The sequence below is a fragment of the Ammospiza caudacuta genome, chromosome 18 (assembly GCF_027887145.1).
Source record: "Ammospiza caudacuta isolate bAmmCau1 chromosome 18, bAmmCau1.pri, whole genome shotgun sequence".
NCBI classification, from domain to species: domain Eukaryota; kingdom Metazoa; phylum Chordata; class Aves; order Passeriformes; family Passerellidae; genus Ammospiza; species Ammospiza caudacuta.
The window spans coordinates 8,172,100-8,194,671 of record NC_080610.1 but is presented as its reverse complement, the minus strand read 5'-3'; the positions used below and the strand labels follow the sequence as shown (position 1 = coordinate 8,194,671).

The following is a 22,572-nucleotide window of genomic DNA, read 5'->3' as shown; positions in this document are numbered from 1 at the left end:
CAGGGCACTCCCCAAGATCCCCGGAAGAGCAAAGGGCTGAGCCTCACAAAGTTCAGATCTCCTCTCCTTGGCACCGAGGGCTCTCACAGCACAGGCAGGGCCAGGCAGCCGCTGCCCCTCCCTCCCCAGCAGGAGTCAGGGCAGGGTGAGCACGGCTGTTCTGCCATCAGCCCAGAAACAGCCCGGACTGAAGAGCTGAGTGAACAACTGGAGTTAACTCTGGTAAGGGCTTCCCACCTCTGACTGACTTCAAACCACACTGGCTCACACCCCACAGAGCCCCAGGCTTGCATGAACCACAGTCCAAGATTCCCCAGTGTTACATTTCCAAGCATTAACTCTGAGCCTCCCTCAGCCCTGGCTGCCATGGCACAGCACCAGGCTGGGGCAGGCCAAGGGCTCCACAGCTGTATCCAGAGAGGTCTCTGCCATCCTGAGCATCCCTGCACTGTTCTGCCCAGCACAGCTACACCCCTCTTCCAGAACTCAACTTCTCTTATTTCTTCTGATTTCAGGACTGGACAGTTGTACTCAAGCCAGAAACTAAACAATTCTCCTCCCCCTCTTGGCGTTACACCCTTGCAGATGCTTGTGCAGGGTTTCACTTCCTCTTCAGTTCTTGGCCAACAGTTAGCCAAGCTTTGCTCATTAGCAAAACAGTCCCTGCATCTTCTCAGCACACTCTGCCTTCCAGCCACCCCCAGCACTTGGCTGCTGTGATGCTGCTGGGTACCAGCCTTGCAGCAGGGAGTGAGGACTGAGGGAAGGGAGAGCAGTCTAGAGCTGAATGTTAGCAGGTCGTAACAGATTTCAATTAATGCACTGGAAATACAAAAGAGAAGGAATGAAGAATATCACCCTATTCAGTCCTAAAACAAAGACAGCTCTTACTTAAGTCAGAAGCAGCAGATCTGTTCCCCTTCCTGCAGCCCAGCCCCTGTGGTCAGCACTGTACATCCCAGTCTTCCCTCTCAGCGTGCAGTGCTGCCTTCCCCTGTTCATGCTGAAGAGTGTTTCTGGAAAGCCAAGTCATGGATGAACAGCAGCACACATACATACTGATGAGGAGCATATGTTCTGGCATCTGATCCCACCACCACACACAAATCCAGCTCCTGAACACTTTTGTGGGAACAAGATGACTGCAAACCTCTTCACAGCTCCAGGGACAAATCTCTGGGAGAAAGGAATGTGTAACAGCAGACAAGCATTTTTTCCTGTGCTTCAAGGCTAACCACACTGTAGACATGCACACACACACACACAAAATCCAGCCCTTATGGGAATTATTCCAGTATGGTATGAAACTTCTTGCATACACTTCACAAACATATGAAGTCACACAAGTATTAGAGGTGCCCCACATTTCTCTTATGAGTAGAGCATTTCACTGTGTGGTTTCACTGTAACAGGGAAGCCTGTGCCTTGGGCAAGAAGGGGACAAACACTTAGTGTTGGTCAGGAAAGAAAACTCTACAGGTAAGCAAAGAATGTACCCTCCAGTTCATGCTCTGTTATCCAAGAAAAAAGGCAACACAGAGGCCACTTGAACTGGAAGAGGAACAAGAATAGGAGGGGAATCCTCTCAGCTCAGCCAAAAGGTATCTCAGCAAGAGGTACCTGAAGTGCTAAGGATGGAGCTGAGCTCCCCAGGCTTGGTTCCAGCACACATGAGCAGTAACTGCAGCATGGTTACAGGAGCCACCACTGTGGGGTGTCCCAAAACAGCTGGAGATACCCCTTGGACTGAACATTTAAAACTAATGTGGCAAAGCTCTTGAGATGCACAGCAGGCCCCCAGCCTGGCCTGGCACAGCAACCAACCAGCTGGCTGAGATGGAATCTCCTCTGCATTTCCAAGATGTCCATTTCTCTGGGTATTTAATGAACAGCACCTTAGACTGAAACTGAAACTGGGCAATATGGGTTCTAGAAGACACTGAACTCCACCAGTTGTTTCCCTCTCTTGACTTGCCATTCCTCAACTTTTCCAGGTCACAACACAAGCCCCTTACATTCACTGCTAGAACCATCAAATGAAGAACAGCATGACTATGAAGCCAGTAACATTTTTTGAGTGCATAACTGGTTGTAAGAGATTCCTTGACTTTGGAGACTAAAAGCATCCAGGGACTGTGCTTCTCCTTTGTTCAAATGGCAGCAACATTTCCCCCTCTGCAATTGCAAGCTTTTGAAAGCCTCAGCAGTCTGGAACCCAGCAGCTGAAAAAGTGTCACCAGCATCTCTTGGGGTTAAATGGAGGTTGTTCCTACTCCCTCAATATCAGCAAGGACCAAGCCCTAACTCTGTTGAACTTACACATTTGGTTAATGTGCCTGGAGCACTGGAACAGCCCTGTACAACTTTCACAAGTGCAGCAGAATTTTGGAGTTGAGCACAAGTAGCTGAGCGGGGAAATTGAAGTGACAAAAATCCTGTGCAGGAAGCATTTACTTCTCCTTTCCATAAACTGCAGATTGGTACTTGCTGATCCTCTCCCCTGCCCTGCACTCACAACTGTTTCATCCATTTGAAGCATAAATAATTGAAGAGAGACAGCAGCAGGAGACAGAATCTGTGCCCAGCTCTCCAGCGGTTCTGTTTCACCACAAAGCCCATGCACTCACCTCTTTTTACAGCCCTTTTCCAAGTAGCCAAGCAGACAAAGAATGGGGAAAAAAAAGTCCAAGTGCCCAGGATGAACTTCCCTTCCCAGCCCAGCACAGCCCATCTGTGACACAGGGCCTCCTGCAGCCAGGCTGTTTGGACAGATGCACAGCAGAAGGACAGACAGGGCTGAACCTCCTGACCTGCTGCAGTCCCACCCGCTCCCAGCACTGTTCTAAGCCCTGAGACTGCCCAGCTCTGAGGGCAAGGCACCAATACTGTCTTTTGAAATGGGCCAAAAATAATGAATGAAACACACAAGGCTTTTCACAGAGAAGTAAAAGCTTCCACTCCTATGTTGCATCTGGCCAAGATACACTGGGACATCAGAAAAACAAGCAGGGATGTGCTGCTTTAAGAGTGTTTCTAGTATTTACCTCCAGATTCTGTGACTAATTTGCTACTCCCTTTCTGGCAGGCGCATCTTGGTAGCCAGGATGCATGACCAGGGTTGGAAAACACAGAGGTTGGAAGAGACATTAATGTGGGGAGTCAAAGAGAAACAGCCTCACCCAGGGCAAGCTATGACACAGTGAGAGACTATCCAGCTGTGGTGAAATATCCCATTAGACAGCTGCAAACATAATTTTGCTTTCTCCGAGGGGAAAAAAAAAAGCCACCTCACCACAACCACCCTGAATTGACACAGAGCAGGAACACAGATCCATACTGCTCCTCCCAATGACTCAAAGAATCACAATTATAAAATAATTGGTTTAATTTTGAGAAAATTAAAGAGTCAGTGGTAGTCTGTTCTCCTTCCAGATTCCCTATTTTCTGCACAAGCAACAACGCTCTTCTAGCCACAAGATACAAGAACTGTTATTGTAAGAAAAACATTTAGGTGAAAGATGGAAATGTTACAAAGGAACAGTGCAGGTACAAGTCCTCCAAGCTACTCCAGCAGAGACTTTGGGGAGATTCTGTAAAGACTTAGCTCTGCTTATGGTTTTTGTTGTACAGTTCCTGTACAAGAGAACCTACCACTCTGATGATACTTCTCATCACATGTTTCACCAAACTCAGTTAATCAATTCTCCCCCATAGGTATCTACATAGAAACTGAGGTCACATTAGGTCATATTCAACCAGCTCAAGGCAAGCATAAGGAATCACCACTTTTCCCTCCTCTTAATCTGTTCTTGGTCACCAGCAGCTGCCTGCACTGAGTTGTCCTCAGTTGATGGGCAGTATCTACAACTACCCTGAGTGTCTCAGCTCTGCACAGAGTTCAGTCCTTCAGGAGAAACGCTTACCTGTAGCCCATCTGGGCCTATTTCTCCATAAGCTCAGTAGAGGAAAGGAGAAGGCAGTTCAGTACAAATTAGCAGGGAACTGGGGGATTTCCACCAGCCAGTGTTCTCTGGTAGGCAAGGCTGGGGTTGAAAGTTGACCTTAAAAATTATGCTCTGTGTTGGCACAGTTGCTATTTTAGATAGAAGACATCTCTGCTGTTGCAGGAATGATAGAAATCTCTGCTCCATTTTTATAAGAAAAAACCAAAGGAGTCAGAATGTAAATTTTTAACATATAAACCCCAGATTCTCAAAAACTGAAACATAAGAGCAATGAATTCAGTTTTCAATGACTCAAACTGAAACCACTCCTCCAATCAAAGTACTTTTTGCACAGCATCTTCTCCATACACAGACCCCCATATATATGTTACTGACAAGCAGACCACTTAAAAATAAGTTCAAGTAAAAAAAAAAAGATTAAACTGAATGCAAAAGGCACAGCCCTGTAATTTCAAACCCACTGAAAGAACTGGATCCACCAGATAGTCTCTGCTCCCACACCCAAACAACTTTGCAAGTTGATGGGGTGGGGAGAGATCAACTTGGGAAGGAGAGGTTCCCATCCTCCTGATTTAAAAAGAAACAATGACTTCAAAGAACATGAGAGACATGAACCTGAATGGGCAGGAGCCAGCTTCAGAGACACAGCAAGGTAACACCCCAAACACACACACACAGCCATCAACACGAGCTAGGGGGCATGTTCTGCACGAGTGTGCCAGGAGACTCCAGTTTAACCAGGTACTCCCAAGGTTTCACCTTTACTCCTCCCACAGCAACACCTCTGGCTTTGGCAGAGCACCCATCTGCTGTACTTGCCCTGTCAAACTCTTGACAAATTGCTGGGTTTCCCTACATGGGGCCTACTCCTCTGCACATGTGACATTAGTCATTTCTTCATTTCCTACCCAGCTTCACCATGAGAATCTCTATTTACCACTGGATCACGAAGAAATTGCTAGGAAAGAAACCATCCCTCTCCAAGAGGTGCTGAACTGAGGTATAATAAAACTGAGGAGCTTGGTGTCACCAGGCAACCTGCCATAGATCTCCACACCAGCCCAAGCTCTTAAACCACAACCCTTCCCCTGGGAAGGCTGGATGCTCTGCACACAGAGACCAGGATGCAACCTCCACCGACTTCAGTAATTAAGAGGTCATTCCTTGGAAATCAGAGAGCTGGAGAATCTCCCGTTATTTTTTCCTGATGAATGGCAGTAATTAGGAGCCCAGAGTACCCTGCAAATCAGAGTACCCTGAACGCAGACAATGCATCAGCCCTGACCATGCTGTGAGGGAGGATGAACACACGTTCTCTGACAGCACATTGTTCCATTCCACGGACTTTGTAAGTCATGAATATTATTAAGACTTTACCAAAGGCAACCCTACTTATATACAATCTATTGTACTGCCCTCTAAGAAGCTCCCTTCATTTCCCAAATATTCATTAAAAACCAGCTTTTATAATAATTTTTTTAAAAATCAATTCAGACAAGAACTACAGCCTTAGTAAATCCTTTCAATTGTTATCTGCTGTCAGATGCAAAAAGATTGAGAGCAGGCAGAAGAATCCTGCTCTTAAAAATGCTAAATAAAAATAATTTATACTTTTGTGTATTCAGTCTAATTTTAACAGATTGCTTTGTGTTCACAGCTTGGTTTCCCCTTTCCATCCACAAGTAACAGGCCTGGCCCAAACCCATAATGAACTGTGCTCTGTCATGCAGGAGCCACTCTACACTCAGCGTAAGACACGCGGTTACACACACACACACACACACACACTCACTCCTCCTCCACACTGCAGGAAAGCTGTCCTCTGCCCAGCTGGAACTGCACTGGCCTGGACACACGGGCTCTTTGGGGTACAGACTTCAGCCCACTTCTGCCTATGCAGTGTGACAAGAGCCTTCAGGAGTTATGATAATATCTACAACAGACTCCTCTGATCTCTACCTTGCTTCTTGCCCTAGGGAATGCACAGAAAGGAACCTTGTACAGAACCCGCTTCCCTCTTCATTTAAAAACATGAACTGTAGAACAGCAGGATTTGGGGGGGATGTCACAAAGCTTCTCCCCACTTCACAGCTTACACTAGATATTCCACGGTGTCAGAACACATTCTGGATTGCTTTCATCCAGAAATATAACAAGAATTAAATGCAATATTCACAAATAACTATAAAATACTAGCAAAATTTAAACTACCTTGGGAAAAATGCTTCTGGTGATCCCATTATCCTATTACTCCTAGATTTACTTTGTTCTTCTCATCACTGCAGTTAGCAGCTCACAAAATGCACAGTGCCAAGTCTGCATTATATAGGGAAACACCATTTCTTGCCATGGCCAGGTAAATATCCAAGCTGCTACAAAGCTAGTTTGCTTTTTTTGTGGCCCAAAAAGGTTGTGCAGTACTAGGGTCTTAGCAGGCAAGGTGTTTGCTTCATACAGAATTGGAGCCTCAGAGAAAGACTGGACTCAAAGGCAACTGTAAACCAGGCTGGGAGTGGGGTGAGATTCTTCCCATGCACTGCTCTGCTGTGTTAACCATCATCTCCATCCCCACCCTTGTGAGACAGAAAGGCTCTTTCCTTTACAGCAGACTTCCCTATACCGTGATGATGGGTACTGAGGAACACACAGGACCCTGATAACCCCTCATCTAAGCATTCAAGCTCTGCAGAGGAAGATTCCTCTTCTTTTCAAACATCCTAAATCTTTCCAAATACCAAATAGACAACAAAAAAACCTGTCGATGTCATCTGATTGCATCACCCCTCCTCTCTCTCCAGGACTCAAAGGCATGTCTCCAAATAGCTATTAGCTTTGCAAAGCAAAACAGATGTTTCCTAACACCCAAATCCTGGCCGCCTGCGAGGTGCCGATCGGCTGCAGCACCAAGGAGCGGCAGGAGCGGGGCTGTGTCTGCGCATCTGTGCTGCGGAGGGGAGAGGGATGCGAGACGTGCTCCCAATACCCAAACGCCTCTGCCAGCCCCGCGCCGCCTTTCTCCATCCGAACCCGCTCGACACACCCAAAGGCAGCGACAAAAAAGAAAGCCAAGCCAAAACCCGGGAGGATGCGGCAGGCAAAGCGCCTATTTCCCGGATGAATGCGGCCAAGCGGCCGCCGTGCCCAGGTAGCAGCCGCATCCCCGCGGAGAGCCGAGCTCACCTACCTGCTTCTCCTCTGCGGGGCGGCGCGGCCAGGGCGGGATGCCCGCGGGGGGAACCGGCAGCGGGGAGAGAAAAGGAGACACAGTGAGGCGAGGGGGACGCGCCGGGCCGCGGGGCGGAGCGGCCGCGCGTCCCCGCCGCCTCACCTGGGTTCACCAGCTTGCTCTTGTACCGCATGGCCGTGCTCATGGTGCCTGCCCGGAGCGACAGCCGTGCCCGTGTGTGCGAGCCTGGCCGGGGGACTGAGCGAGTGCGAGCGCCGGGGCCGCCCCGCGCCGCCGCTGAGGGGCCGGGGCCGCCCGGGGCCGCCAATCCCGGGAGCCGAGCCCGCCCCGGGCCCGCCCCCGCCGGTGACAGCCGGGCCGGGGGCTGCCGGAGCCGGCCAGGGCAGGGGACCCGCCGGTGACAGCCGGGCCGGGGGCTGCCGGAGCCGGCCAGGGCAGGGGACCCGCCGGTGACAGCCGGGCCGGGGGCTGCCGGAGCCGGCCAGGGCAGGGGATCCGCCGGCCGAGCACCGGAGCGATCCCCCCCTCCAGCCCCGCCCCGAGCCACCGGCTGGCGAACACAGCCCCGGGCCCGGCTGATGGGCAGGAATAACCCCCGCAGCCACCCTACACACCCCTGAAGGTTTAAACACTATAAAAGGCAGCACTCCCTGCTCTCGAACAGAAACACAGCACCGAGAAGGGCGAATACAGTATTAAAAAAAATACAAAACCCAAACACAAATGGAGTAAATAGGAAATGTGTTTCCAGATTTAGCATCTCAAAATACAGTGGGAAGTCCTGAATCATACTGCAACCATGCTGTGTGAAGTAGGAATGTGTGCTCTGTTTCCACTAAAAATTTTTAAAGAGGTTATATGAAAAGTTATTTTAGGTAAAAGCTGTCAGCATAACTCTTTAAGACAAGGCAAGAGAGAACTTAAATGAAAAGCAGCAGTTGCACATGACATGAGAACAAGTCATAGAAAACTCAACAGCAGAGAAGAAAGGAGAATGGGATGTGAACACTAAGGACACCCAGATCCTTCCCCTGACTTCCATGGCTGCAGGGAGGGGTCATGTCTTCACCATTTCAAGGACAGGCAAATGATCAGACCTGAAACTCTTCAGAATACAGGACAGGATAAGCTTGGCAGAGTGATGGCTGCATAACTGAAGGGCACTGCCCTGCCTGGGAACAAATGTGACACTGATGCCACAATACCAACTGTTCAAATCCTTGTAGTCATCACAGCATTTATCTTGGCATTTCTTCCACCTTCTCATTCAAAACATCCCTCATAACAAAACAAGGAGACACTTCCAAGGCCTGGCAATCCGAGGCACATACATTTTAAACCCACATTAGCTCACTTTTAGCCATTGATTCAAAGCATCAGAAAAAAATGAATCAGGTAATTGTCAGCAAATTTCCTTGTTTTTATATGCTAGAAAGCCTGACACCATCAGAGACTCTGCACCACAATTAAAGGCACCAACAAGCCAATCAGCCTTTCTTGAGTCTTCTTTTATAGTCTGCCACAGTGTTTTAAAACTAATGAAGACTGAAAGAACTGCAGTGAAATGCTCTTTGATCCTGCTGAACAGTCATTTAAAAATTTACATGTGGGCACTTTGTCCCAGTGCTGGAAAATGTCGGTCTGGAGAAGGCCAGGATGAAATTCAGAGCAAGGGACTTGTCCTGCAAGGTCCTGGGACTGCCAACACCTATGGGAGCTGAAATGCAAAGTCAGAAAGCTCCAGCCAGTGTCCTCTGTCCAGAGAGCTCCACAGTACAAAGACTTGGCTTAACAACTGTATATTCCCCCAGTAAGCTGTTAAGTATTTTAACAAAACCAAGTTCAAATGTAACTGAAAACTAACATCAGTCAAGATCAAAGAAGTGGTAGAAAGCATAAAAAAATAAAACTACATTGAAAGGAAAATACTCACATATGGAATCAGCAGCTCTACAAGCCCTTCTTGGACAATTATTAAAATAGATCTCAAACTTTGAGCCAAAATGCTCCATCTGGAATGCACAAACCCAAAGAAAGTACAGACTATCAATCAGCACTCAGTATCACCAAGTAAAAACCTTTTCACTGAGGCTTCCTACACAAGACCTGTGAAGGTGACTTTAGGTGCCTTGCTTTAAAGAGAGAGAAAAAACTCCTCTGTTTTTAATAAAATTAAAGACTAGATGCTCTTGAGAGTCTACTTCCCTATTGTCCTAGGTGGCTTTGAAAGGCAAAGCTTTCATGCCACCTTTGCTCAGAGAGCTAATCTAGCTTGTACCTAAGGTCTCCAACTGAAGTCTGTGTTTCTCAGGAGGGGTGTGGCTGTCCTGACTCTTACAAGCACAAACAGCACATAATTAAGAGGGTTGCAAAATATGATGCAAAATCCTGGAAGAAAAACAAGAAATGTGCAAATAACAGCACATTTTTATGACAACACAAATTATGAGAAAAAGTTTGCCATTAAATCTCTCACCTTGGCCCTCTGGACAGACAGGGTTAAATTCAAATCTTCATAAAAATGGCAGAAAATTTGTGTGAATGCAAATCTGTCAGTCCATTTCTTCTTTCAACTTCGTTACAGCAGCCACTGAAGTAACAAGGTAATGTCCATTTTATGCAGTTCAACTCCAAGCAAGCCAAATATGCATCCCAGTAATGCCAATCATTTGTGAATGCTATCCTGATTAAACACTCATTGCTAGACAGCAAAATTAGGGGTAATCATTACATGAAAGACACCCCAATTTAGTACAGAAGACAAAGTGTCTCAATCCCATATTTGGAAAGTAATTTACACTTGTGCATATATAAAACATACAAGACTACAAAAGCATGCAGAATAGAGCTATAACTCAGCAATGACATAAAAGAAATAACAACATTCATGAACTTATAAAGCAAGGTGTGTGATCAGATTTTCCAAGATATTCATCCACCCAAAGACAGCAGCAGGTGCTTAATGGACTTTGGAAAAAACAGATGTGAAGCTTTGCTACCTAACTTATAGGTAAAACACTTTAAAAGTTGTTTTGAAATGAAATCAATGCAGTTTGCAGATATACAAACTTTAGAAAACACCTTCATATCCCAGGGTAAACATCACAACACCTTTGAATATGCACTGTGCACAATGCCATTACAGCATTTCATACATTAGCTTGAAAAGGCAAAATAAAACAAGAAAAACCACCCCAAAAAGAAAATCAACATTTTCCACATTCATACAATTTATTACAAAACTTCAAAGTAGTGCTATGGTATATATAAAAAAATCACGACATGCCATCGCTCAGCTGACAGATAGAAATGCCTGTGACAAATTTTTGCCATCAATTCTTGAGACCTGAAGCCAAACCTCAGAGACATCCACACAAGGTGTTCGTGTGTGGAGTGTTTATGTGTGTTAAGGCACGGCGTTTAGAAAAGTCAGCTTTTTCCAACCACTGGTGACTCATCAGCGTTTCTGACATTTTCTCATACATCACACAAATGCAAATCACCAGAGACGAAGCTTCAAAAGCAACAAAAGCACAGAGGAAGTTCTGAAAAACCGATACGATACATAATAACCTAAAATGGCAGGTGAAAGTTATAATACTGTGCAAACACAGGTACAGTTACCGTAAACAGGCCACAAAGTCTTAGTATTAACCACAAAACTGTTCAGAACAACCTAGCAGATATATGATTAATTCTTTAAACCCACCACAATGACTAGTCCAAACAGTGTACTCTTGGCAGTTTCTGAATAAGAAGGTACAGGAAGGATAATAAAACCACATTGGTAAGTATGAAGACAGTGTTATGAAAGGAATCAAAAAAGATACACTATAAGTTGAATAACAATGATTATATAAAACAAGCAGGTTTACAACACGATCTTCAGACTTTGTGTTTTAATGCAGGTCTTGGTCTGTGGCATCCAGCTTTAGCATTTGAGCGTTACCACGGGCAAAGAAAAGAGAGCACCCATCCACTTAGAGAACCGTATGCTGCTGGGAACAAAAGTGGAAAACAGAGCATTAGAAAGGACAAACTCTCAGCACTGTCAGAGCACTGGGGGCTGTCAGACCCCTCTGAGCAAAGCAGCATAATCCAGGGAATGGAGAGTTGCAGTTCCTGCAGCACAGGCACCTACATTGCAACCAGATCAGCTGAGCAGTTTGGTCCCAAATATTTATCACAAATGTCCAATAAGAGCTTCTAAATGAGAACTTATTTTTAGCTACATAACTTCTTAGGCACCCACACCCCCCCTCAGCCTGCAAGAACTCAAGGAGAGCGTCACAGCTCCTCTCAACAGTCCTGCACACAGCACATCAACCTTGGCCTGCTCTCTGAAGCATTATTGCTGCTGAGGGAAACAAACCACCCAGCTAAACAGGGCAGGCAGCAAGCTCAACATCATGCACCAACACTGCTAAGGTAAAGCAGGAAAGCAGATATTTCTTTCAAGCATTCATATAGCAGTGTCCCCGAGGCCAAAAAAAAAAAAAAAAAAGGGATACTGGTCTGTAATTTCAAAAATAACTACCAGTTTTGGATATTTCTCCAGTTACTTGCCAATCAAAAAGGCTGCTACAAAGAAAGGTGAATCCCAGCCTTCTCTGAAGGTTGGATCCTGCTTAAAAAGTTGTGTCAGATTTGGAACTCAGGGGATACACCTCAAATTCTCCAGTCCCAAAAATATACTCTTTCCTGACAGAAGAAGTTAGATTAAACTAAGTGCTCATCTGGATGGAGAAAACAGAAATATCCTATTGTGTTTCTTTGCCAATTTACTTGTGAAATACACTGTAACACCCATCCAGACTACAGTGAGGATACAGAGCCATGTGCTTTGCTCTTTGCCCTTCCCACTGTGGGAGTTCTGTTCAATACACAATTCCTTCTCATTTTAAGGAGCCCATCACTTCTAATAACAACTAAACAAGCAAGGTAGCAATAAAGCTTTAAAGCCAGAGTCCATAAATTGCTGAGCAAATTCAATACTCAAATTCAAACTCAACCTGTTGTGCTACACTGCTACTTTGAGTTTGAAATAGAAACTTGGTTTCTGCCACTGCCTGCCCAACTCTAATCTGTTACAGAACATACCTCAAGAAGAAACTGTAACTCATGTTTCAGACTCACAAAAAGACTGGAATTTCCAATAAACACAAAGCTTTGGGTTCTAAGCACAGCTGTGCATTGATGTTAGCAGCATTAGCTACACAATACCTACATTTTACAAGCTCCTAGAACACACTTGGGCAAAGTATGCTTGTAATTTTAACATGGATTCATTTCACTGCTCTTTCTTCCTCATCTCCTTGTAAGGCAATATTTTATGATACAATTAGGTTGATACTATTCTTGACAAGTTTGACCTCCAGCTTTACTAGACCAACCTTACAGCCTCCCACACTCATTTCACCAACACCCAGAGTTAACAAATAACAAATGCCTCCATCTGCAACGTGAGTTCACACCACCATTGAACAAAGAGAATATTTCTCCAGTGGGCCATTAAAACAAAACTCTCTCAGTAAGCAGCATAACTAGCATGTACTACATACACGGGCACCCTGATCCAGTGGTCACACAGCTCAGAGTCCTGTGTTTATGAAGATTTTGAACACCTTTTAAAGGAAATAGGTTTGTCCCCTCAGCTCTTCCAAGACCACCATTACAACACAGGGTGACTTGGCACCTCTGTGCTCACTTCTGAACTCCAAATGAGAGAAATTTGCTTGATAAGCAGCTATATTTTCTCACTCACTTCAATTGTTTTTCTTCAAATATCACCCATTTTATGATAACTACTGCCCTTTGAGTGTCCCATCATCAGCAAGAACTTTGAGAAATGGCATCTTTCCAAAAGGCAGAGGAGGACTGGATGACACCAGTGCTCTGCTGTAGGTTTTGACTCATTTTGTCACCACACCCCAAACATTTTGGTTTTCTGGTGTTTCAGTCACCCTCTGTTGACTTCACTGCTTCAAGTTTGTTCCCTTTCCTTTGCTACTCTGTAGCAAGACCTCAGACTTCCCCACAGGAAACATCATCAGCCAAGTTAACAGTAAATTACAAAATTGGCCTTTAAACTGATTACCAGTGCTCATCAGTTTAATATGTCAGTAGGGGTGATAACCACAGAGTCACATCTAAGTATCCAAGCTTCAAAACTATCAGAAATGTTCCTCTGTTTCTTTAGGGAAAAGTGGCACTGACACATTTTCAGGTTCCTCATGTTACCTTACAATTTCCAACAGAAGTCTATTCTCTAGAGGTGAAAAAGCTTCTGCCAGCCCATCAATGCAGGGCTTGCTGACTTCTGCACAGTCAGAGAAGCTGAGGAGAGCTGGACACTTACAGCACTCTCCTGCTCTAGTTTCTAGCCAGAGAAACATCCACTGGCAGTGCCAGGCAGTTGTTACAAATACTACAAATTTGCCCAAGCTTCACGTTCTCTGGGCTCTCAATTTCAGTTGCCAAAAAAACTACAACATCATCTCTACTTCCTCAAATGACATTTCTCATCAGATCAATTCAGCATTCAGCAGCACCATTTTAGAAGGCTGGTTGCTATGACAGTGCTTTGTGTTCTTCTGTTAAATGATGTCAATTCATTGGGAGAAAGAAGGAGCTGTTTGGTGTCTTTAGCACTGTTCTTATCAAGAACTAGAACAGTGTTAATGTGCTCAGGAGGCTTTAAAACGCTTGTGGAAATCACAAGCTATACTAATAGAATTTTCAACATCCTACAGATATTTTAAGTGCAAGATGCTTGGGTTTCTTTTTTGTCTGAATATATTTTCCTAACTATAACTATATTTCCAGATGGCTGTATTAGCATTCCACAGCCTGGCTTCTGTTACTGATTTGTCCCAGTATGATCTTGAAACTGAGTGAAGACAGACAAATCAGATTTGTAAGAATAACAAGAGGAAAACAGATTGCAAAGAGATACACTTTGAGAAGCAGAGGAGGAAAGGGAAGAAACATCCACCAATAACCATTACACTTGGTATAATTATTCCTGCTTTTCATAATAATTGCTCATCTGAGATGGACAAGTTCAGAAACTTGTAAATATGCTATTGGAGTTACTGCAGGCATATTCCAAAAGCATTTCATATTTGAGCACCCAAATAAAACTAAATGTGTTTTAGGTTTTGCTACCTTATTTCACCTTCCATCTTTCTCTTCAATCCTTCATGTGAACTGTCAAATATAAGAACCAATGAGCTCCTACACTTTATAGCAGTGTCTTGTGTTTTCCAAGAAAAAACAAATCTGAGAAAGATCAGCAAGGGCAGAATATCAAAAGTCAGGGTAAAAAAATTGTTACTGCTTATTCTAAGAATATTCTGGTGTCTAGCTGTGCTCTTATTGAATGCTCCACCTGCAGTAGTTGCACACAGAAGTTATTAAATGTTGAAAGGAAAGAGACAAAAGTGTAGGTCAACACACACATGTTTGTCAGGGCTACACTCAAAAGATCTTCATCACCACAATCTGTTCTCACAGGCTTTTGTCACAAACTGCAGTTGGAAACAGGAATGACAAGTGTGCCAAAATCATCTTCCTTTCCTACCTCTAACCCAGTCTCCACTCATCTTCATTCCCTTTCAGGATTCTACTTCTCCACAGCAAGAAATCTGTCTGCCCTCTTTGGAAACTTTGAATGTACTCCCCGCATCTAAATTTTGCCTTTGTCACTCCCTTTATTCTCTTATTCCAGCCTTGAAAGTAAAGGAAACTGTTTGAAGTGAATTCTCCCTTTGCTTTTTCCATAAAACCTTTAAAGATGGCCCTACTCAAAAGGAATCAGGCAAACCAGATCTTCCAGTTATCCCATCTGTGTAGCACTTTCTGGTAACACAGACTTCCCAGTCTTTTTGGCTACAATTTGGGTTTAGCACTTTTTTAATCATTATGCAATGCTCCTCCTAGAAAACCCCAAAGCAGTCAGCAATCTCCTCCCCACTCCAAAATACACCTGAAATCAGAAGTGGGCATTTCACATATTTGATATTAACACATTTCATTACCCTATTGTTTATTCTCCAGCTCTTACCTATAAAGGTCTTCATACCATACCACACCCCACTTTTCCCAAAATACCTGAAAACTCTGCTTTATGTAGGGGAAAGTATTTTAAGAGACTTTTGAGGAAAACACAAAAATTAGGTATGTATCCAAAATAAAAAGAATGAAAATATTAATTTTTACATAAACTCTCTGTTTATAAAGTCACATATTTTTCTCAGCACAAAGTAAGGGTGCAAAAGAGCAATGGGAGGAGAGACTGTGCTTTCAGTAGGACAGGTGATCCTTTAAAGTTCCTGTAAAACTAGAACCTGAGAGATGTTCAAGATAAACTGTGATAGAACAAAAAGATTAATACCAACTGCATTTAAATTTGTTGGCAGTTTGGCTCTGTTAACCACTGTGTTAATTACAAGTTTCCTGGTTTCTCTAGAAATAGTGATTTCAATAAAAAAACAGCAAATAAATCTGATGGGAATGGTGGAGGTTGAACTCATCACACCTCCTAAGTTGCAAAGTCAGTTCACATGCATGAGAGAAACTCCCCCAAGGCTAAGCTCTGGATGAAGATTCCCTTCCACATGCAGCCAGGATCACACAGCAACACCCTGCTTTAGGGGGACTGCATATCCAGTGCTGACTGCACACTGGCCAAAAAATTACTCTAAAAAAAAAAAAATCAATCTATCACTCTCTCTCAAGGGTAACAAAACCAGAAGTTCCAAAGTCTTCCCTAAAAGCAATCTGTCAAACAATGATTTCCACAGCAGCTGCAGAAATGTAGCTTAGCAAATTCCAAAGTAGCAGCAGGACCTCCATGTATGAGGATCTCATTCAAATCCTTCTCAGAATCATCCATACTCCAGTATTTCAGCCCAATTAACTTCACCTCAAGATTTAGTTCAAATCACAACAAGATCATGGGAACACTTAAATCTGCAAAGTCTGCTTAACAAACAGAGTGGTGCAAGCTGCACTCCAGATTAGCAGAGTGAGGTATCTACAGAAGAACATTTCCCTAGGACAGACATGAGCATGCTCAGAACTCTGTTTACTTAAGTAGCCATGGCTGCAGATTCAGCCTGGGACAAACCATGCTCCAGTTCCTTTTTATAAAGGCCATTTCCAGTATTGCCAGAAGCAGTGAAACACAGGGGATCTGGGGCCATTTCTGGCTAACCATTAATGGCAATACTACATCCCATCAGCCCTCAGAGCCTGATTGCACGGCAAAGGCAGCATCTAGGAGCTGAGCAAAGAACTCTGAATATATTTGTACCCCTTGCCATCCTTTGCCCTGCCAACAGCAGCTGTGGACAAGGGTAGATTTATGGTGAGTTTTTCTTATTGAGTATGAGTTTGAAGGTGCTGTGTGATTAAACATGATTTCTAAATCCTACAAGGAACTGAGTTCCTTAGCAAAAAACAGTAACAATAATTTACACTAAAAAGCTTTCCTATACTAAATAACCATTTCTACAAGTGGTAATAATTTGGCCACATGGCAAGAAAGTCAAAGTGAAAACTTTGAACCTTCAATTCAGTCTATAGTATTTAACACTATTGAACAGGCTGCAAAATGACCAGCTCCTGGCTGGACAATGAGAGCTTTCTGTCAGACACTGCTTTCATGTACACCATGTGGTCAGCCACAGAATTATCCTCAGTGTTTAGATTTCCAGCTCTGGGAAAACATATCTTAGTATGGAAGTTGGAAGACATGATGTGAAGACCCCTCCATCTGCAACATTTGGAACTGTGACTGTAAGAAACCTGAGACTGAATTAGTAAATTCCCTTTACGTACTTCACTCAGATATATCAGTGCCCATACCAGTAAAACCATCAACTTAACTGAGAATCCAGGGAATAAGTTTATTTCTTAATGATTTTTTTCTTTTTTTTTTATGTAAACAGGAAGACTGAAGGTTCAAATAAAGGCAACAAAAAAATCTCCTTATTTTAGGCTTGGAATGTTGGCAGCTGACACAAGGTCATAAGGGATAATATAATCCATTTTTTTCAAGCTTTACATTCCACAAGACCAGCAATCACAACTAGAGTATTAAACTGAAGTATTAAGCAACAAGGCTTCTCATATCCTTCCATTTTTTGTTCTTGCATTTAAAAGAAAATTTCTACCAGAAGAAAGAATGAGTATGTGCTACAGGAATTTTTTTCTTCACTCACTCTGATCTCTCCTAATACATCAGACATATCAAGGGAGTCTGTATTCAGTACACCTGACCAAAATTCTGTCTGAATCTTTGAGAAAACTGTTAAAAACTCAGCAGCCTACATATCCCCAAACACTCTATCTTTTGTTTACATATCAAACTAACTTTCTGACCAGCTTGTGCTAACAGAAGCAAAGCCTGATGATCCAAAAGTAAGGCACTGAAGAGAAGGATTTACAGGTCTTACAAACAGCTGCAAGATAACACTGGCAAATATATTTTCTAGTCTACTCATGACATCACTTTTTCCTATTAAGTACAGTAAATGCAAGGCCAAATTAACAATAATCATTGCCAAAACCTTATGTGAGAGGTGAAAAGAAGTCAGAAAAGCAATACCTGATACATCCAGATGTTAAGCACCTTAGTCATCACCAGGCTTCATCCTCATCTGGGCTTGCATCTGAGCAATCATCTCCTGCATGCGGCGCAGCTGGAAGAGAAACACACCCAAGTGTTCACAACAATTGCATGGGAAGAAAATTCAAGAATCCAAAAATCCAAGAATCCAAAAATCCAAGAAACCTTAAAACTTTTTTTCCATGATAGAGCACAGATCCTATTTTTTTCTTCACAAACTGGAAATGTTCAATAATTCACATAACTGAATATTTTGGTTTTCTCCATCTCTTATTCTAGAGTTCAGTACATGTAACTTTCACAACAGATTTATAAGAATAGTTATAAGGAAAATAAAGCAATAGAATCCAGATCTTTGGAAGCCAGCTATGCTTGCAGACTGTGAATCAACATTTAACCCACAATAAGGAAAGCATGTCCTTTAGTTGTGCACAGAGCTACACCTGTGTGCAGCAGCTTTGTTCTGATACAGGTGCTCAAAGTGTAAGATCATGGGGAACACTTATCCTGTGACTATCAGAGAACTCTGTTAATTTTTAGCAGCAGTACCAGCCAAACATGAAAACAAGATTTAAAAACTATTTCAAAAGAGAAATAGAAAGTTGTTTATAAAATTTGGAACACCAGACTAAACATATTAAGCAGCAATATTTTTTACATCTAAACAATTACTTTTCCTGGAAAAAACTGTTTGCTTAAGGCATTTTCTTAAAACACTTAAAAGTTAGCTTCCATTTCATAAAAGGCCACTTATATATAATGCTTTGCTGGTTGTTTTTTCAAAAAAAGAAAAAATATTAATCAAAACAAATGTTCCTAAGACAGAAGAAAGAACACTAATATGGATTTTCAAAGTACATATGCAAATGCCTCTAATTTGCTTTACAAATGACTGATTACTTCCTTCCAAATGCAGGTGGGGAAGCTCCACATACAGAACTACAAGAGCCCCATTTCATAAGGTGGGAAGGAAATGGGCTACTATTTCCATGCACATTGTATAACCCATGAGTCCACCTCAAACCAGAGATCATGTAAAAATCTGAGGCTTGTATAGCAATGTCTTTTTTTTTTCATTTATGTAGAGATGTGCTTTCATTTATTTTCAGGGGGAAAACTAACTGAAAAACCACTCTGTCTAAACAATTATACTCTGTTTTCATCCAGTCTACCACATTAACCTTTGTGATACTTGTTACTCCACCAGGTTCAATGCAAAAGAACCTGAGACAAATGCTTGAATATAGGCATGTGGTGTTGAGCTGTTGTTTTGTTTTGTTTAAAAAAATCCAACAAACGGAAAGAAACATCACAGAACAAGAAAAACTAACTGCAAGTGCCTATATCACTTTTTCTGGCCTGCTCTCAGATACAGATTTAGGAAAAAGTAAGAAACAGAAGATTAACTAAAGAGTAAAAAAGATTGCAGCACAGCCAGCAGTACCAGAGCTGCCTAAAACTCACTGGCTTGTGGACTTATCCTCTTGCTGCAGCAGCACAGGGCTCAGAGAGGCTAATTCACGTTCCTGTGACTGCTGCAGAGATGCCCTCTGACAAAAGGAGATTCACACAGGAACAGCATGAAATGCAGCTAAGTCTGTGAGGATTATTATAAACCCATCCACATCTTTCTGCTAAGTACTTGAAACAAAAAACTTCTGATCAAGAAGATGGCAAAACATTGCAGGAAGGAGGAAGAAAAAGCACAAAGTTCCCAAAATCAGTGCTGGATTGATTTCATGATACAAGAAAAAAGAAAAGCTTCAAAGATCAACTTGTAAATATGTAAGACACCTGGTCTTTTGAACTGTCTCCCTGCAGATTTACCATCAGAATAAAACTAGCTTTTTGTAAGCTCTCCTACTTGAGCTTTCCCAAGAGCACTCCAAGCTGAGCCATGAAACATTCCCAAAATAGAAACCATTCAGTAATCACAGGGGGAGATACTGCTGCACACATATTATGGTGATTGCTCAAATGCAGAATTCTGCTAATAGCCAACATTATATTTTAAGACTTAAATATAGCACTGAGAATTGCATTTTCTTAACTTTAACTGATAAAAAAATGCCCATAGCACAGAATAAAGCAGATGCTGCATATGACACAAATATAAGGTAGCACAGAAGCCCCAGGAAACCTACTCTGCTCTAACATTAAAAGATTTTCCTTTTCTATCCTCACGTGGTGTTTTTGAGACCTACTGGTGAAGTCTCAGTCTTTTCCACTAGGCAAGGAATGGCAAGTTTCTGAAGTTATTTTAGAATAATCCAGTAGAAAACCTTTCAGGCACAAGGCCTGTGAAAAAAACGAGGCACATTGTTGTCAAATTAAGAAAAGGGAACCAAGCTCTATTGTGCTCAAGGAGCAACCATGCCAGTCTCTTCAGCAATTCCTCTTTGAGTAGAGGACAGGACACAAGAGCTGTTCCTCCATGTTACAGTACAAACAAAACCAGCTCATGTTCACCTTTCTGGACCTACTGAATAGACAGAAAAAGCTCTGCTCTTAATAAAGGAGGATATAAAAGAATCACACCAAAGACTGAAATTGATGTCATGTCAACATCATCATTCCCTTTGCTGTTGGGGACTGCAAGCATCAAGGGCAGAAAATGACTTTGACCTTGCTCAGCAGAGTCCTCTCACTTGCAAGGGCAGCATTGATATATTTGTGCTCATCCCCTAAAGAACAGATGCTAAAACATGACAGCACAGGGCCAATGCACATCATAAGTGGAAGGAAGCTAGGAAACAATGTTTGGAAATCTGTTAAAACAAATAATTCCTGTAAATTCTCAGATAACAAAAGGGAAAAGAATAAACATAACCTTGGTATAAATGCCCCTTAGTTTACTTATTTCAGGTCTACAATTTAGTTCAAACAATCATGTAACTACTGCAGCAAACCAGAAAGGAAACAAACATTTAAAATGAGAGCTAAGGTTACAGAGCTAAAAGTGAACCATACATCTGTTTATTAGAATCCACACCCTAAACAGAAACCACGGACACAGCTCTGCTGTACCTACAGATTTGCATCTCAATACAGACACTACTCCTGTTTAAACAACATGAACAACTTCTCAACCAACATGCAGGTATCACAGGAGCAGAAATATTAAGAAATTAACAGTATTTACTTCCCACTGATATGTTTCCCCTCTACCAAGTCTGATTATTTCTGCCCATGCCTTTCTTATGTAAGGCATAAGTGAAGATGCTGCAAAAACAGGGAAGATGGAAAACTGCACAGTGGATTTTCTAGTGAATGTTCCTGTAAGAGTTCTTTTGATTAAAAATACTTCCATACTTCCAATACCAAAGAACACAAGTAATTTTGTTAACTGAAGACAGGAAAAAATATTCCTGAAAATTTGGAAATGGGGTTACCATGAAGATAAATGTCTTCCATAGGACACGTTCACAAAGAGCAGAAATCACTCACAGCCATTGAGCTGTGCCTGCACTGCTCCTTCAAAAAACAGCTAAAAACAACCAAAAAAGCAATTGCTCGAAGAAGAAGAAAAAAACCCAAGGTTTTGCACTCTAATTCCTCAGAGATTCCCATTGCAAATTGGAGTTTTCTTCTGAGGAAGTTCTCCAGGACTAAAACTGCACACTTCACAGGGCAAGGCTGAAGCATTCTGCCCCCTGCACTGGGCAGTAACATCCCACAAAATAAATTAAACTTTAGACCTGTTTTAATTTCCCTCAGGTCTGCAGGTCTTCATCAGCAGTCATGCTGTCTCTTCCCATGGAAGTTTGTCCCTTAGCTCTCCAGACAATGCTTTCCCCAAGCCCAGCAGGGGCAGGCAGGTACCTGCACACACCTGTCCCATCCTCATCCCACAGGGTCACTGCTGCCCCCCAGCCTGGCAGCCCCACTGCTGTTCCCCCTCCTGACTCCCACACTGATCCAGGGCTCTTTATCCCATTTGCCAAAGGGTTACACACATTCAAAAAGTGGAAAAACAGAGAGAAAAACAAGTTCAACATTGTGTTCATTCTACCATACAGAGCCCACTGCTGACCAACTCCACTGAAAACAGAAGTGTGGAAAGATTTGCCCAAAGTCTCAGGGTAGCTCACTGGAGAAACCCAGAGGAGTTTATTCCTTGCTGTTTTCATGTAATCACAGCCCTGACATTTTTCTGGAAGTACTACCTGTCAAAAACTTCAAAGATTTTTATTAACAAGATGTCTACAGAGTAGGAAAAATATGGCACAAAACTACAAACTAAGTTTGTGCCCACTTACACTATAACATCAAAATAATCTGTTCTGCATCATATTTACTGTAAGTAACTGTAATATCTTTATGCCTATTTTCATTTTCCAGCTCTAAAAAAACAGGTCATCACTTGCAAATGAGCAAAAGCACAACCAGACTAAGCAATAAATCCAAAATGACAGATTAGCAATCAGAAATTGGCTGAACTGGGGACCACATCCTTTGGCATAATAAAAGACCATTTAGCAAAAGTGATGCCTTGATAAAGATGATCCTGGCACTAGTTCAAGCATTCATTCCTTCCAAGGTTATATAAACCTCACCAAACTGTAAATAGAACATCAAGCACCGTTACTGATGGGAATGCAGAACAGGAGGGGAAATGGATATTTGTTTTCTCTGTGAAGGCCATGGAATGCAAACCCATTTCCTCTGTGCCTCTTTCCTCCACAGATTTTTCCCAGTCTGAACCTTAGGGATGATTTGGAGATGAAGGGACTTCATACCAGCTTATCTACAGAAGATTCAGCAAAGCCTCTTGATCTCTTCGGAAC

General features: G+C 42.8%; 1 protein-coding gene across 2 annotated transcripts in view; it reads right to left on the bottom strand.

The window, feature by feature from the left end:
• Positions 1–8,047: 8,047 nt before the first annotated feature.
• The window catches only part of LOC131565535 (septin-2), a 36,165-nt gene continuing 21,640 nt past the window's right edge, over positions 8,048–22,572 (bottom strand). The window contains exons 12-13 of one of the 2 annotated variants that reach the window (XM_058816471.1): positions 17,765–17,858; positions 8,048–11,150 (exon numbers count right to left, since the gene is read on the bottom strand). In XM_058816471.1, coding sequence (XP_058672454.1) covers positions 17,790–17,858 — 69 coding nt within the window. In that variant the 3' untranslated portion in view covers positions 8,048–11,150; positions 17,765–17,789. The remainder of the gene's footprint in view (positions 11,151–17,764; positions 17,859–22,572) is intronic. The other variant, XM_058816470.1, reaches the window with a different exon arrangement.